Source organism: Gossypium hirsutum, chromosome A13 (assembly GCF_007990345.1).
Source record: "Gossypium hirsutum isolate 1008001.06 chromosome A13, Gossypium_hirsutum_v2.1, whole genome shotgun sequence".
Taxonomy (NCBI): domain Eukaryota; kingdom Viridiplantae; phylum Streptophyta; class Magnoliopsida; order Malvales; family Malvaceae; genus Gossypium; species Gossypium hirsutum.
Window position 1 is genome coordinate 5434257 of NC_053436.1, and position 13347 is coordinate 5447603.

The 13347-nt window shown below is 32.9% G+C and overlaps 1 protein-coding gene across 2 annotated transcripts; it reads right to left on the reverse strand.

The window, feature by feature from the left end:
* Window positions 1–1213: 1213 nt before the first annotated feature.
* Window positions 1214–5441, reverse strand: LOC107894287 (filament-like plant protein 7). 2 transcript variants are annotated; one of them, XM_016819568.2, is made up of 7 exons: window positions 5304–5441; window positions 5136–5215; window positions 4874–4944; window positions 4617–4752; window positions 2588–4484; window positions 2230–2290; window positions 1214–2092 (listed from the first exon to the last, which is right to left on the reverse strand). In XM_016819568.2, the coding sequence occupies exons 3-7, from the start codon at window positions 4931–4933 to the stop codon at window positions 1574–1576; spliced, it is 2673 nt and encodes an 890-aa protein (XP_016675057.2). In that variant the 5' UTR covers window positions 4934–4944; window positions 5136–5215; window positions 5304–5441; the 3' UTR covers window positions 1214–1573. The 2 variants fall into 2 exon arrangements, with proteins under 2 accessions (XP_016675057.2, XP_016675056.2); XM_016819567.2 differs by having other exon boundaries at window positions 5040–5215.
* Between the last annotated feature and the right edge of the window lie 7906 nt (window positions 5442–13347).

Genomic DNA, 13347 nt, shown 5'->3' on the forward strand with positions numbered 1-13347 from the left:
TTTGTCTCATTCAAGTTCTAGTTCAACGCTAAGTCAGAGTGGCGATAGACCTGATGGTGGTGGTTTAAGTCCAATTGATGAGGATGATGGATATAGTGGTGATAGAGGTGAAATTAGGTCTTCTAGTTAGTATGGAGGAGAATATGAGGTTGGAACTACTAGTGGACATTTCCGTGATAGATCAGAGTTTGATGGAAATTTGTTTCCTGAACCTAGGGAAGATAGAAGTGAACCTAGAGCTCCATCAAAAGGAAAAGGCAAAAAGCATACTTCTATAGGCTCTTCATCTGGTAGGAGGTCGAGTTCTAGTAACCTTGGGTACAGTGATTCATCTACTAGCACTCAAGGTTTTAATCCACCAGAACAACCTTCATATTTTCAACCTTCACATGGTTATCCGCAATCATATGGTTATTATCCACCATTTCCTAATTATGGTGTGCCATACCAGCCCCAAATGCATCCTCCACCACCAATGTATCACCCACCTCCACCTCTCATGTATCCTCCTCCTCAAATATATCCTCCATATCAATTATATGAAAATAAAGGTGAAAATGTCACTTTTTTTGGATATATTTTTGGACAAAGGTCAAGAGAATCAAGTCAAGAACGCTCTCAAAGTGAAGGTGAAGGATCTAATCTTCCTTGTCATTCTACTAATTGGTGAAAACTAAATCGTACCACTACCATTATTTGTAAGGTATGTTTTTTTTAAAGAAAACTTTTGTTAATGTTCTTAATTTTGATGATATTAAAACATTTAAAATATATCTTTAGATAAATGAATGGAGTATATTTTATGAAAAGATAATTAAGAATCCAAGCATGTTAAACTATATATGAAAGTAGAATGAGAGTGAGAATAAGTTATAGGAACTAGGAATAATTAATGAGAATTTATACATTTATCTATTCTTTTTTTCTTTTTGCAGCATAGAATGTTTATATCTTCATCGTCTTCAAAGCTGTCAAGAAATATTAAAAACATCTCTCAGGTATGAATTTTCAATTATTTTATCTATAAAAACTTTCAAGCTTATTAAATATGATAAATGTTTAATATTTTTGTCTTCTTTTTTACTTTGTTATTAGTTAATATAACATTATTAGAAAATTCATAAATAAATATAAGAATAACTAATGGTTATAAAAGTTGTGTTCTCATATCATATTAATAAAAGTTCATAAGTGTTAGAAAACACTCTAAAAATCATTAAAAGTGACTTTTTATAATTATAATTAAAATTATTATGTTTTACAATAGGTTGTGCGAATTTAAAAAAATTCACGACCGCAATACCCGCAGTGACCGCAATAGCATCTGTTATGTCCGCAACCACGATAAACACAATACGACCGACAATGCGGCCGCGATCGCAATTTAAATTCCTGGATATACCACTCTAGGATGCTATATATTTATATCTCGCCATACTCGGTAATTAAGGTGGAAAAAATCAAACAAGAAACCACTCACAACACCACAAACCCCGAAAACTAAAAAAAAAACCCATGTCTCCACTCCTTGTTACCAGGGAATTTGGTCCCAGCCTTCTTCGCCGTTTCTCGGTCACTGCTCAGTCTTTTGGTGACAAGATTTCTTATTGTGACCTTTCTTCTTTCCAAAAAGCAGCCTCCTTAGGAAACCAAATCCTTGCTTCTTGCTTGGCACTATTGCCAAAGCCAAAATTCCAGCATTTCCACTTTCATTCTTGGAACCAAGATATGCTTCTGATGCCTTTAACAGCAAACCTGAAGCTTGCATGTTGTTGCAGTTATTGGGTTGTGGAAAGGATGAATTCCCTACTTCATGGATGCATAAAGTTCCTTGGATATTGGGAGACTGGAGCCCTTCTTCTTTAGCACCACCATCAGCCAGCATTCGATCGCGCAAGGAGAAGCGTTTGTTCACCCCTCTATTGTTTATTACAGTGGTGGCAGCACCACCACCACCACCCTTGTTGGAGAAAACCCTGTGAAGGAGAGCTGCATCATGTGGTGAGGCCAACACCTTTAGTTGCTTACCTATGTTCATAATTGTTTCTTGGCACTCTGCTAACTTGACTGAAGCGGCAGTAATTTCCCAACCCTGTATGTTGGAAAACCAGACCATAACATCAGTATTTGATATCTGTTTCCATCTTCATTTGCATTTCTTCTCTCATGTGGTAACGTAGTAAATTTATGCATGTAAATTGAAAATAGGAGGCACTGTGAACGACTTACATTTTGAGATTGCTTGCACTCTTGATTCGTGACATATTTCGGTGTTTCTTTCTTTGCCACACTGTGTGTTTCATGTTTCAGAAATCAGAACTATATGAATGAAGTACGTCTTGTTCATTAACATCTCGGAAATATTCCGCCATAGTTAGGGCAGTCAATCCAACTCTCATACGAGCTCCTGGCGGTTCATTCATCTGACCGTAGACTAAAGCCACTTTTGATTCCGCAAGATTTTGTTCATTAATTACTCCAGATTCTTTCATTTCCATGTAAAGATCATTTCCTTCACGAGTCCGTTCACCTAAGTTCTTTTAGTTATCACATGACAGGAATTAAAACTAGGGTACAAAAACCTTACCTCTCTAACTGGAGTTGAAGCTCAAAACATGCCTCTTCTAGCTCCTCACAACAGTTATTTTTGTACTCCAACTCGACTTCCAAAGATGAACATTTCTGGAAGGTTTCGTTCAGTTTAGCTTTGGAAACTGTGATTTGGGTTTCGAGATCTTCATTTATTGATTTCTGATTTTCAACCTGATCCTCCATCATATCGTTTGATTCTTTTAGCTTCTTAAGTTCTGCTTGTAAGCTTCCAATGCTTTCTTCTGATTCACGAAGTTGTAACGTCAAGGCCTCACCCTTGCGAGTTTCTGACTCGATCCTGGCTTCCATATTCTTCAAATCAGATTTTAATCTCTTGTTTTCTTCTTCCAGGCTACACCAAATATTGCAACCAAAATGCCTTTTGATCTCGTTCCTTGCACTTGAAGCTTCCGTAGGAGTAGCACAATTGTTTACAATCCAGTCTAAAGCAAATGAGAGTTCTTCAGCAAAATTTTCAAGATCAGCCCTTTGATTCAACAGAACATCACATGTACAAAGAAACTGTTCTAAAACAGTTTCTAATTCAGAACTTTGGCATTGAAAAACACGGACAAAGTACTCTTCATGACCTGCTAATTGTTTGGGACTTTGATTTCTGGAACTGCTTGAGGTATTGTAAGATGTTAGACCAGTTCCTTCAATCAACTCAATGATTTTACAGATTGACTTTCTCAGATTAGAATGAAAGTGTTGCTTCTTTGTTGTTCCGGTCAAGGTCTCAACACTAGAGGCACCGCATACCGAACCTGCAGTCGGAGATGTGTTCAGAGATTTCCAGGCAATGTAGCCATTGACATCAGGAGTATCAGATTCTATGGTATGCATTGAACATGCTGGTTTATTAAGAGCAGACAAAGTGATTTCAATGTCCTCGATAATTTCATCTAAACTTCGGTCTGAAACACGTTTGTGCTCGAAGATGGCATGCAAAACAACCTGAAGCCAATCAGATGATCCTTCAGCTACCAGATCTCTTGAGTTCATCCCTTTTGTGTTGCTGAAGCCACAGTGATCAGACACTTGATTATATCCATCTCCAGAAACTAAGGCTAATTTTTCCATCTCTTCAAAATCATCCATTAATCTCATTTCTGGAACCGTAATGGCCTTATGCTGCATCTGATTCTTAACTCTCCTCTGTACGGTCACTTCAGATTCCGAAACCAAACCATTAGTCCATGAACAATAAGAGCTGTTTCCATTAATACTTCCAATATCAAAACCTGATGTTACAGACAGTTCACTTGATATTTGACTACTCCTCACCAGCTCCATGGACGGCACCTCAACCTCAGTCGGCCTGGATGATGTTTGAGAACGTGCTAAGTTCGATGAATGGATCATTATTGCCTTAAGAACCATGTTCTCTTCTTCCACATTAAGTAATTTCTGGCATTCAGCTTCCAACTTGGTTATCCTCTTTACACTGTCCAAATGTTGCTTATGAGCTAAATCAGCTAATCTACGATTGTATTCCATCTCTTCGTTTCTGATCTCAAGCTCCTTCTCGACAACATGAAACTCATATTTCAGAAACGCGTTCTCCTTTTCAATGACATCTAATCTAGCCATTAGTGCACTGAATTCCGCATCCGCCCGAGACTTGTGCTTCCGCTGATCTTCGATTAATTTTTCTTTCACCACCAGGGCCTTACTCAGACGAGAGTTCTCAATGACCAACTCTTCGATCCTCCTGTTTGTCTCTGTCAGCTTGTCTTGTAATTCATTTGTTGCTCTCTCGAACTCACTCGATGGCTTCATGGCAGCATCCGAGCGAGCTAACTTTTCATCTGCCATTTTTCCCTGCCTCAAAGCTTCATCAATCCCTTCCTTTAAAAGGGTTGCATCAGCTTCTTCTGCCTTCTCCCTACCTACAAGAAAACATCAACACAAACATATCAAAATCTACATAAACAAAACAAAGTTATTAAGATGTCAAAATTCATATAAACATAATGATTATGACACGTGAAATTAACACAAAGGGTTACTAGGTAAATCACCTGCATTGGATTCTTGTATCATTTGCACATTTTCTGTCACCACATCCTCCTTAGCATGACAGTCAAGGAGAACTGAAGCAAGCTTTTCATTTAGATTTTTCACAATTCTATCTCGTCCACTATCAGGCATTTGTACCTATTATGTACAAAAAAACATTGATCCTTGGTTCATTGTCGATTTGCCATATATAATATACAAAGGTTTAAGATACCATGAACATGGACAAAGAAAAAGGTGTGCGATGTTTTTTGGTTACCTCTTCATCAATTCGCTTCAAAGAACATTTTTTCCTCCAAAGCCATGTTTTCTGGTCCATGACTTGGATTCCTATTTCACAACCAAAGAAGAAAACAGAGTCATATTTACAATCTTTAACAGATCAACCTGCAAACTTGTGCTAGAAAATCATGAACAAATCTTACTTGAAGCAAAAACCCAAGCTTCCATAAAAGGGAAAAAAAAACTATATATCTATGAAGAAGAAAGAGGAGTTGAAAAGTTTAGTGGCTCTCACTCACCTATGGCTATGCAGAGAATATATCAAGTGTTGAACAACAACAGCTATAGACTGATACTCAAAGTCTCAGACCACCATTTACTGCATGAACATGATTGAATGAGAATTAAGAAAGTAAAGAAACTGACATTGAAGTGAAAGAGCAATGATTGTAGCTTAAATTACAAACCACATTAAACCCAAAAACCAGAAGAGCAATAAAAGTTTTGTGTTGGGTTCTTTTTTTTTTTTTTTTGACATAGGATGCTACTGTATCAACCGACAACCCATCAAAGCTACTTATATAGTCAATGTTATAGTCAATGTTAACAGCAAAAGTAATGGAGGAAAAAAAAAAGGAAAAGAAACAATGAAGAATGGTGAAAGAGAGTAATAAAGAGATGAGTGATGATAACGGGAGAAAATTAAAGGGAAAAAAAAGGGGTTTTTGCATGATTAAATCAGTGGATAAAGTCCAGCTAAAGTAGAAAGTTTGTCCTGAAAATATAGTTTATATATATACACACATGCAAGATATTTCTATAATTATAATCAATATTAAATTAATGAACAAAAATAATCAGAATTAATTTCGATTAAATCCACCTCCAAATGAAAGACAAATTCTTTTAATATTTTTTCTTCATCTTCAATATTCAAAGCCAAAACCTTTAAAATCTCTAACTTCATTCCACTTCAAGTAACATACTTAAAAAGGAGTCGTTAGTCTGAAGAGGTAGGAGGGGTTTTGGAGGACACGCGCTAGCCGTTAAAGGAATGTTGATAAGCATGGGGATTTGCCAAAATAATGATTATGTTTTGTGTAAGATCTTTTATTAACTAAAATAAATAATAAAGCTTTGAGTTGTTTTTTTTTTATTTTTTTTTTACTTTTTCTAAAATTGAATTAGTAGTTGATTTGTTTTGATTGCGGTTTTTTTTAATATATTATATTCGATCTGATTATTGAATTTAAATATATAATATTATATTACGATGCCGAAACAACCATTTCTAAATTTTAAGTATAAACATATGTTACAGATATCCAACAATTTCATCTAATAAATCTCGATTAATGTATCACTCATTGGCATACATATTTCATTGTCTAACAGCATTAACATTCATACTTATTTGTCTAAATGCCATCATCAAAGATTACCAAGTGACCAAAATATGCCCTAATCAACAACTCGTATTAATCAAATTTAAAGATTTTATAGGACCTTTAATTACTTAGGTACATGCCGTTACAACTTACAAATATAATTAAACATTACAAAAGCTTAGTTGAGCTAAGTTGTGAGATTTGGATGATGTTGACTCTCCTTGATTGATCCAAAACCTAATCGTCACGTGTGCATGAAAACAACAAATTCGTACGTTAAGAACTAAAATGTATATATATATATTAATCAATTAGTGTACTATTAGTTCAATTGCAATTAGAATTATAATGTAAATTACTATTTTACAGTTTAATTAATATTGTTGCTCAAAATCATTGTAATGCGACTTATGACTCATGTAATACATATTGATATGCCCTCAAAGCATCCGTCTCATAAACTTGCATGGTTTTTCATATGATAATCAAATCCCAAAATCAATATTGATTATTAAGTGAACTACTTTCCATTTTCATGATTACATCACATATCTTTGTTCATATAATGCAACATGGTATACTCGAAGTGTCGTCCCTATTAACCGGACACAGATTCAATATCGGATACACAGATTAATCCACTATCACACCAATATAAAAATGCACCCAGTGCTCATCGATACATCTGAAGCAATATACATCCAATACTAATCGGTATAAATTGAAATATCCTCGTATATTGTTCTTAGGGCATTATTCTTTATTGTTTATTACTAAAACTCATTGTACCATGTATAGTGTTGCATTATCTAGCATAATTCACAATCATAATTATACGTATTATATAATTCGACATAGCTCAACCGAATTAAGTAGTCAAATGTATATTTATCTCGATTATGTTCATCACCAATATCATCCAATTATAATTAACTAGTTATTTGAAGAATAGATTGAGAACAATTATGAGAGAGCACAAATCGAACGTTGTTCGTTTTTCATCTTTATGTTGTCCTGTTAAATATGACTCCTATTTTTAGTCAAATTTGAAAAATAGTCTTTCAGTTAAACTCTGTTTACTTGTTTCAATCAAACACTGATTAGTTTAGATTATTTTATTATTATTTGATCTATGAATTTAGCCTATAAATAGGCTCTTTTACAACCTTAGAAAATACACCCATTAGAGATTATAACTCATAACACATTTAGAGAATTTTGTGTTTACGTTTTGTGGGTTCTTTATTTTCGGGTTTTCGGGGTTTAGTTTTTATCTCCATCTTTTGTACTCTTCGTTCTTTTGCCATTATAGTAAAATTATTTTTGCCCGTGGTTTTTTATCCTCTTTGGAGGGGTTTTTCCACGTTAAATTTGTGTGTTCAATTTCTCAATTTATTCTGCTATTTTCTTGTTCGTTACTTAATCGGGTTAAAATCCTAACATGTCCCGTGACATTCCAGCATCATTTTCAACGTCGTTCAAATTACAAGTATAAAAACATTATTAAATCTTCAAGTTAAAATATATGTACATTCAAATTAAACTCATTTTACATATTTTTCAATTAAATCCCTTATTTCAATTAAATCCAGCTTCATAAATATACTACAGAAACTTCATCCTATCATTAATCACTATCAACTTTCAAATTTTTTATCCTCTTACATATATATAGGTCCTTAATAATTTAAACATAACCACTAAACTTTAAACTTAATTTTACAATATTTTAAAAATGTATATAATATAAGCAAGCTCACATTATCAAGTACTTCATGGTTTCATGTCCAATTATTGTTATATTGTTTAATGACAACTATTACTAATATTAATAATTAAAGAAAATCTAACAATTAGACTATTTATATCAAACTAATGTCATGATTAAAGGATAATAATGTTAATGGCTTTTAATGACTAGATTTTGGCAGTGCCACTAACATGAATTGGCCCATGGTTTAATTGCACTTCAAGGACTTTATTGAAATCCCAATTCAATTTCACTAGTTTGAATCATTTTCAACTTAGTCCCCATAATATTTTTAAATATTCTATTTAATTCATTACGAATTAATTTTATTTCTAAATTTCATATTTGACTCTAAATTACTCCATTAAAAATTTACAGCTAGCTCGGGTTAAATAAATTTGATCTCAAAATCGAATTTTTTGATAATGATAAAAATAGGGTCATTACATTTTTAGTTCAATTAGATCCACTTATTTGATCATCGATTCGATAATAATTAATTAAAAATAAAAAATCATAAACCAATTCAATCACTCGTTTTTCTGTCTCAATTTTTTATTTTCATTAGTTCACAAGCAATTTGATCTATATCTGATTTTATGGGATTAGTTGAACTGGTCAAGCCCTCGACTTTTTAGTTCAATTAATCGGTCCAATCTAATTTTGACATGTTGGTCTCTTTTATTGAGATATTACATTTTTTTAATATTATTTGTTAAATTAGTATTCACAAAAATTATTTATCAAAATACATTTAAAAAAAACATCTTGACATTCTAGGAGGTTGAGCTCAAGGTTTTATCGAATCACCTGAGACTCTAGGCCATGCATGTTAAGAGGGAAGTGCAGTTGATAGTACCTGGATACCCATTGGTATCGAGTTCAAAGTTTTGAACATTGATTAGGAAATTTATTTGTTGTCGTTCCAACCAACCTATTTAATTATTGGAAATGGACGACTCCCAAATTATTTTAATACCCAATTAAAATGATGCCACTCGATACAGGAAAAGAATATAAGCGACTTGCACACATTAAAAAATATGGTTGAACACACTTACCTTCGACAGTAATATGATTGCAATCTCTTCTGCGTAGTATGAGATCCACACTTATAACTCTCATATTTAGTGATATTTTGGTATAGTTTTCATAGTATTTAGGAGCTAATTTTAGCATTTAAGTTTTTATTATATTTTATAGGCTTTCAGATTAATTATATTTTTATTTGAATTTTGCTCAATTTTTATTATTTTTAAAATTAGTTTGAGTTTACTTACTATTTCTCTTTCTTCACTATTTCTCTTTCTTCTTTGTAGGTATCATATACAAAATTGAAGACTTGGAGCATAGAGCAAAAAGTGGTAAAGGAGAAATCTTCTGCTCCATTGAAATTAATTTAGCACGGTAGAGTATATTCTTCAATTCAAAAATTTTGGCAGCAAACTGTCCACTCCATCGCAAAATATCCTATGTCTGGTGGAGTGACACAATAAAAATTCTAAAAATACAGGTGACGAATTTTAAGAAAGAAAAAGTACGGAAAATGATAAGAAATCACTTAGTGGCTAAAGAAAAACTATTTCACGCTAAGGGACACTTCAAGCTTGCAAAGATAAGAATAAAAAGAGATTTGGAGAGCTCGGCATAAGTTTTTTAACTATTTTCTCTCTATTTTTTTTAGTAACCTATCTATCAATATTTCTTTGTCACCTACATATTTAATTTTGCATTTTATGGTCATTAGTTAGGTAAGTGCTAACTGTGATAGCTTTTAAAATTGACATAATAACAAATTTAACCTTCAATATTTATACATTATGTCAATCTAATTTTGATTCTAAAAAATCTAATCCTCAACATTTACACATTGTGTAATTTGGTCTTTTTTGTAGGTTTTTTTTTGTGATCCTTTCACCTAAAAAGCTAAAAAAATAAATTTATCAGCTAAATTTGATTAAAAATATATTTTCTCATTCTTTTAAAATTAACCCTTAATGTGATCACAAAGAAAAGTAAAACTACAAAAAAAAAGAGACCAAATTACACATTGTGTAAATGTTGAGGGTTAATTTTGTTTAGAATCAAGACTAAATTAACACAATATATAAATGTTAAGGGTTAAAATTACTATTATGTCAATTTTAGAAGAATCCACCATTAGCCAAATGGTGACCAAAAAAGACAATTAAATAGTTTGATGACCATTTTTTGTAACTTTTCATAGTTGGGTGACCAAAAAAGAAATTTACTAATAATTAGGTGGCTTAAAATGTAATTTACCCTATTTTTTTTTATTGATGTAAATTTATTTTTAATCTTTGTGTTTTTTTCTCAACTCATTATGAATTAAACTTTATTTTAATTTTTTAAAACAATGATGGATCCTTAATTAATTATTTATTTTTCTCTTTTCTAATTATTTAGTAAGTCATGTGGTTATTTAATTTGCTTATCTGATCTATTAATTTGATAATTTTGTTAGCTTTAATTTCAAATATTCTGATATAACAAAATAATCTTTTGATCAAATTGGCAAAACTATATATTAATTTTCGGAAAATTATTTCAAGTGATTCAAATTTTAGTTGAAAGATTTAAAATTTTATAAGTGTTAAAAAAAGTCTAAAAAAAAATTCTAAAATGTTTTAAAGCAAGCTTTTTGAACCACGTTTCGATACATATCTTATAGCTATCAAAACATATGAAGCCAGCAGGCTAATGGCTTCATAGGTATTGAAACCCGTAGGCGAAAGTTCTAATACCCACAGAAGTATCGAAACTTAACCTTGTACAGTCCAAAACATAGTAAGTCAGTAAACATTTCTGGGCAACACAAAGTATCGAACGACAGCTGCAGAGATATCGGACCTAAACCAAGAGGTATCATAACTTGACCCCAGGTTTCGATATATACAGGTCTAATGGTCATAAATTTTAAAGCGAGGTATTAGCACCTAGACTGTGAGGGTGCTATAATGAGAGACAAATCCAATTGTAGGGTTCATAAAAAATAGCAGTGAAGTGTTGTAACACCATAGATTGAATCCTGGTCAGATCCTCAATCCAATCACCATCCATGTATTCAATTCTTAAAATGGCATTATAAGTTCTTGGTCTTGAAGTACAAGCATGGAAGAATTTTGTATCCCTTTCACCATAGATAATCCAATTTGCTCGTGATTTTTGAAACCAGTGTAGTTGTTCTTGTTCCGTGAGCTTAAGTAATTCCTGTCTTAAGGCAAGATTCCTTGGAATAATCCGATGGAGAGTTAATATGTTGTTGCGCCATAGCTAATTCTTCTGAGTACGTCTTTTCCATAGATTACCAGATGTAGTGTGATTCCATTCTAATAGGCTATCCTTAACAAACTTGAGTTTACGAGCAAGAGAATATTGATCAGCTGACCCATTACAACTAGTTTGCCCAGCTTGTCGCACTATCTCCCTACACTACAGATGGGCTGTCCTCGTTAATTCAAACCTATAAGGTCTACATCGAAATGGTAATCAGTAATCCGTATGTAAGATCATTGGTCCATGATCCGAAAACATAATTGGCAAGTTTAACAACCGAGGACGTTGAAAGTTTTGAAGAGCATTGTCATTGCAGAATACTTTATCGAGTCGTTCCTAAAATACATCCTCGCCATCCTGATTGTTGGTCCAGGTGAAATGTTGACCAATCGGTGGGATCTCTAATAGCCACATTATCAATGTAATCTTGTAATTTTTCTGCCCTTTGTAATGCATCTGATATGAAGTACAGCTTATCTTTTGGATGTAATACTTGATTAAAATCATCCCAAGCTATCCAATCATCTTGATTCGGTATTGAACAATAAATATTATACACACTATCCCACACCTGATTACGTTTATGCACACACAGCTGTTTATACAAACATGAAAACCAAAGCGAAAAGGATCCATCCACAATATACAACAGCAAAATATGTGCTTCTTTTATTATTGCTTTAACCATAAGACGAGCTTTCCACATTACTACTAAGCCCCCTCCCTTCCCGTTACAAGGAACAAACTCAGTTATGGAAGCCTAATCTATTAGTGAGAGGCATGCATTTTTTAGGAGTAGCATGGGCTTCCATCAAGAAGCACAGATTGACTTTGTAGTTGTGGACCAGTTTGCAGCAGTGTTGCAATGTAAGAGGCTCTCTTGCATTCGATGCTAATCTGATCATGGCTCCATGGTAGGCTGAGTTGGGGCAGCCTGCTTGAACCCTACCAAGTCAGCATCATGCAAATTTAATTTGATTTGTTGCAACTTTAGCTAAATCGTCAGTATGTTGTTGGTTCAGCATTCCGTATTAATGAAAATCGAGTCACCAATCGAGGATCCTTCCTCAAGTGCATTTAACATTGTCTGTTGCAAAGAAGGATCATGATGGCAATCAACTAAGGACGTTTGCCTACGGTGTATTGCTCCGGATCCTATGTTTGGTTCATCTAAGTTTGTCGCTTATTTTGGAGTTAGAAGTGGAATCATAGTCAGTCTGGTCTTCAGCTCCAATTGATAGAATCATCCCTAAATTCATAGCATGTTGTTCATTATTAACAGTTCTTGTGTTGGTCTCATCCATAAGAACAACATTATGGGCAATTTAATCTGGGCTTAAAGGCTAAACTAGGATGTTCTGCCACGTTCCAAACATGGAAGAAGTACTCCATATGGTCGTTTATTTGTGTCTTTGAAATTTGAGTAGAGAACTTTGCAACCTGTCGAGACCCTCCCCTTAACGTGCCCATACGGCTACTTTCAAGTGGTTCCGCTGCTGGACTAGTTCTTCCAGGGTCAAAAATAATTCTTGCATTAGTAAATGATACCTCTCCCTCGGATAAGCCTATCCATGGTTGATTATTTGGAGGCTGAGAGAAATTTTCTTTTATTTAGAATTTGATTTTCCATTAATTGAAATTAAATATGAATTTTTAATATTGAGAATCTTAAATAAAGAAAAGAAAAAGAAACTATTCATGTCGGCTTCCATTTCCATTTCCAAAATTAAATAAAAAAATTGTTTAAAATGATAAAAAAAATAAAATATTTTAAAATTTTTACTATTAATGTTACTATTAGGTACACGTAATAATTTAACGTACAATGACTAATTTATTATTTTTTTGAGTACATAAAGCAAAATACAATCCAACTTTTAGTATAAATTTTTTAATATACTTTTATTAATACTCAAACTAATAACTTGATTGGTAGAAAAATCTAATTAACACGGTATTTTGATATTTCAACTAAAATATTTTAAAATTTTAATTTAAAATATCAAACATAATTCAAGGATTATGTAACATAAAATTGAGTTTATATTCTAAATTCTAAAATAGAAATCAAAGCAC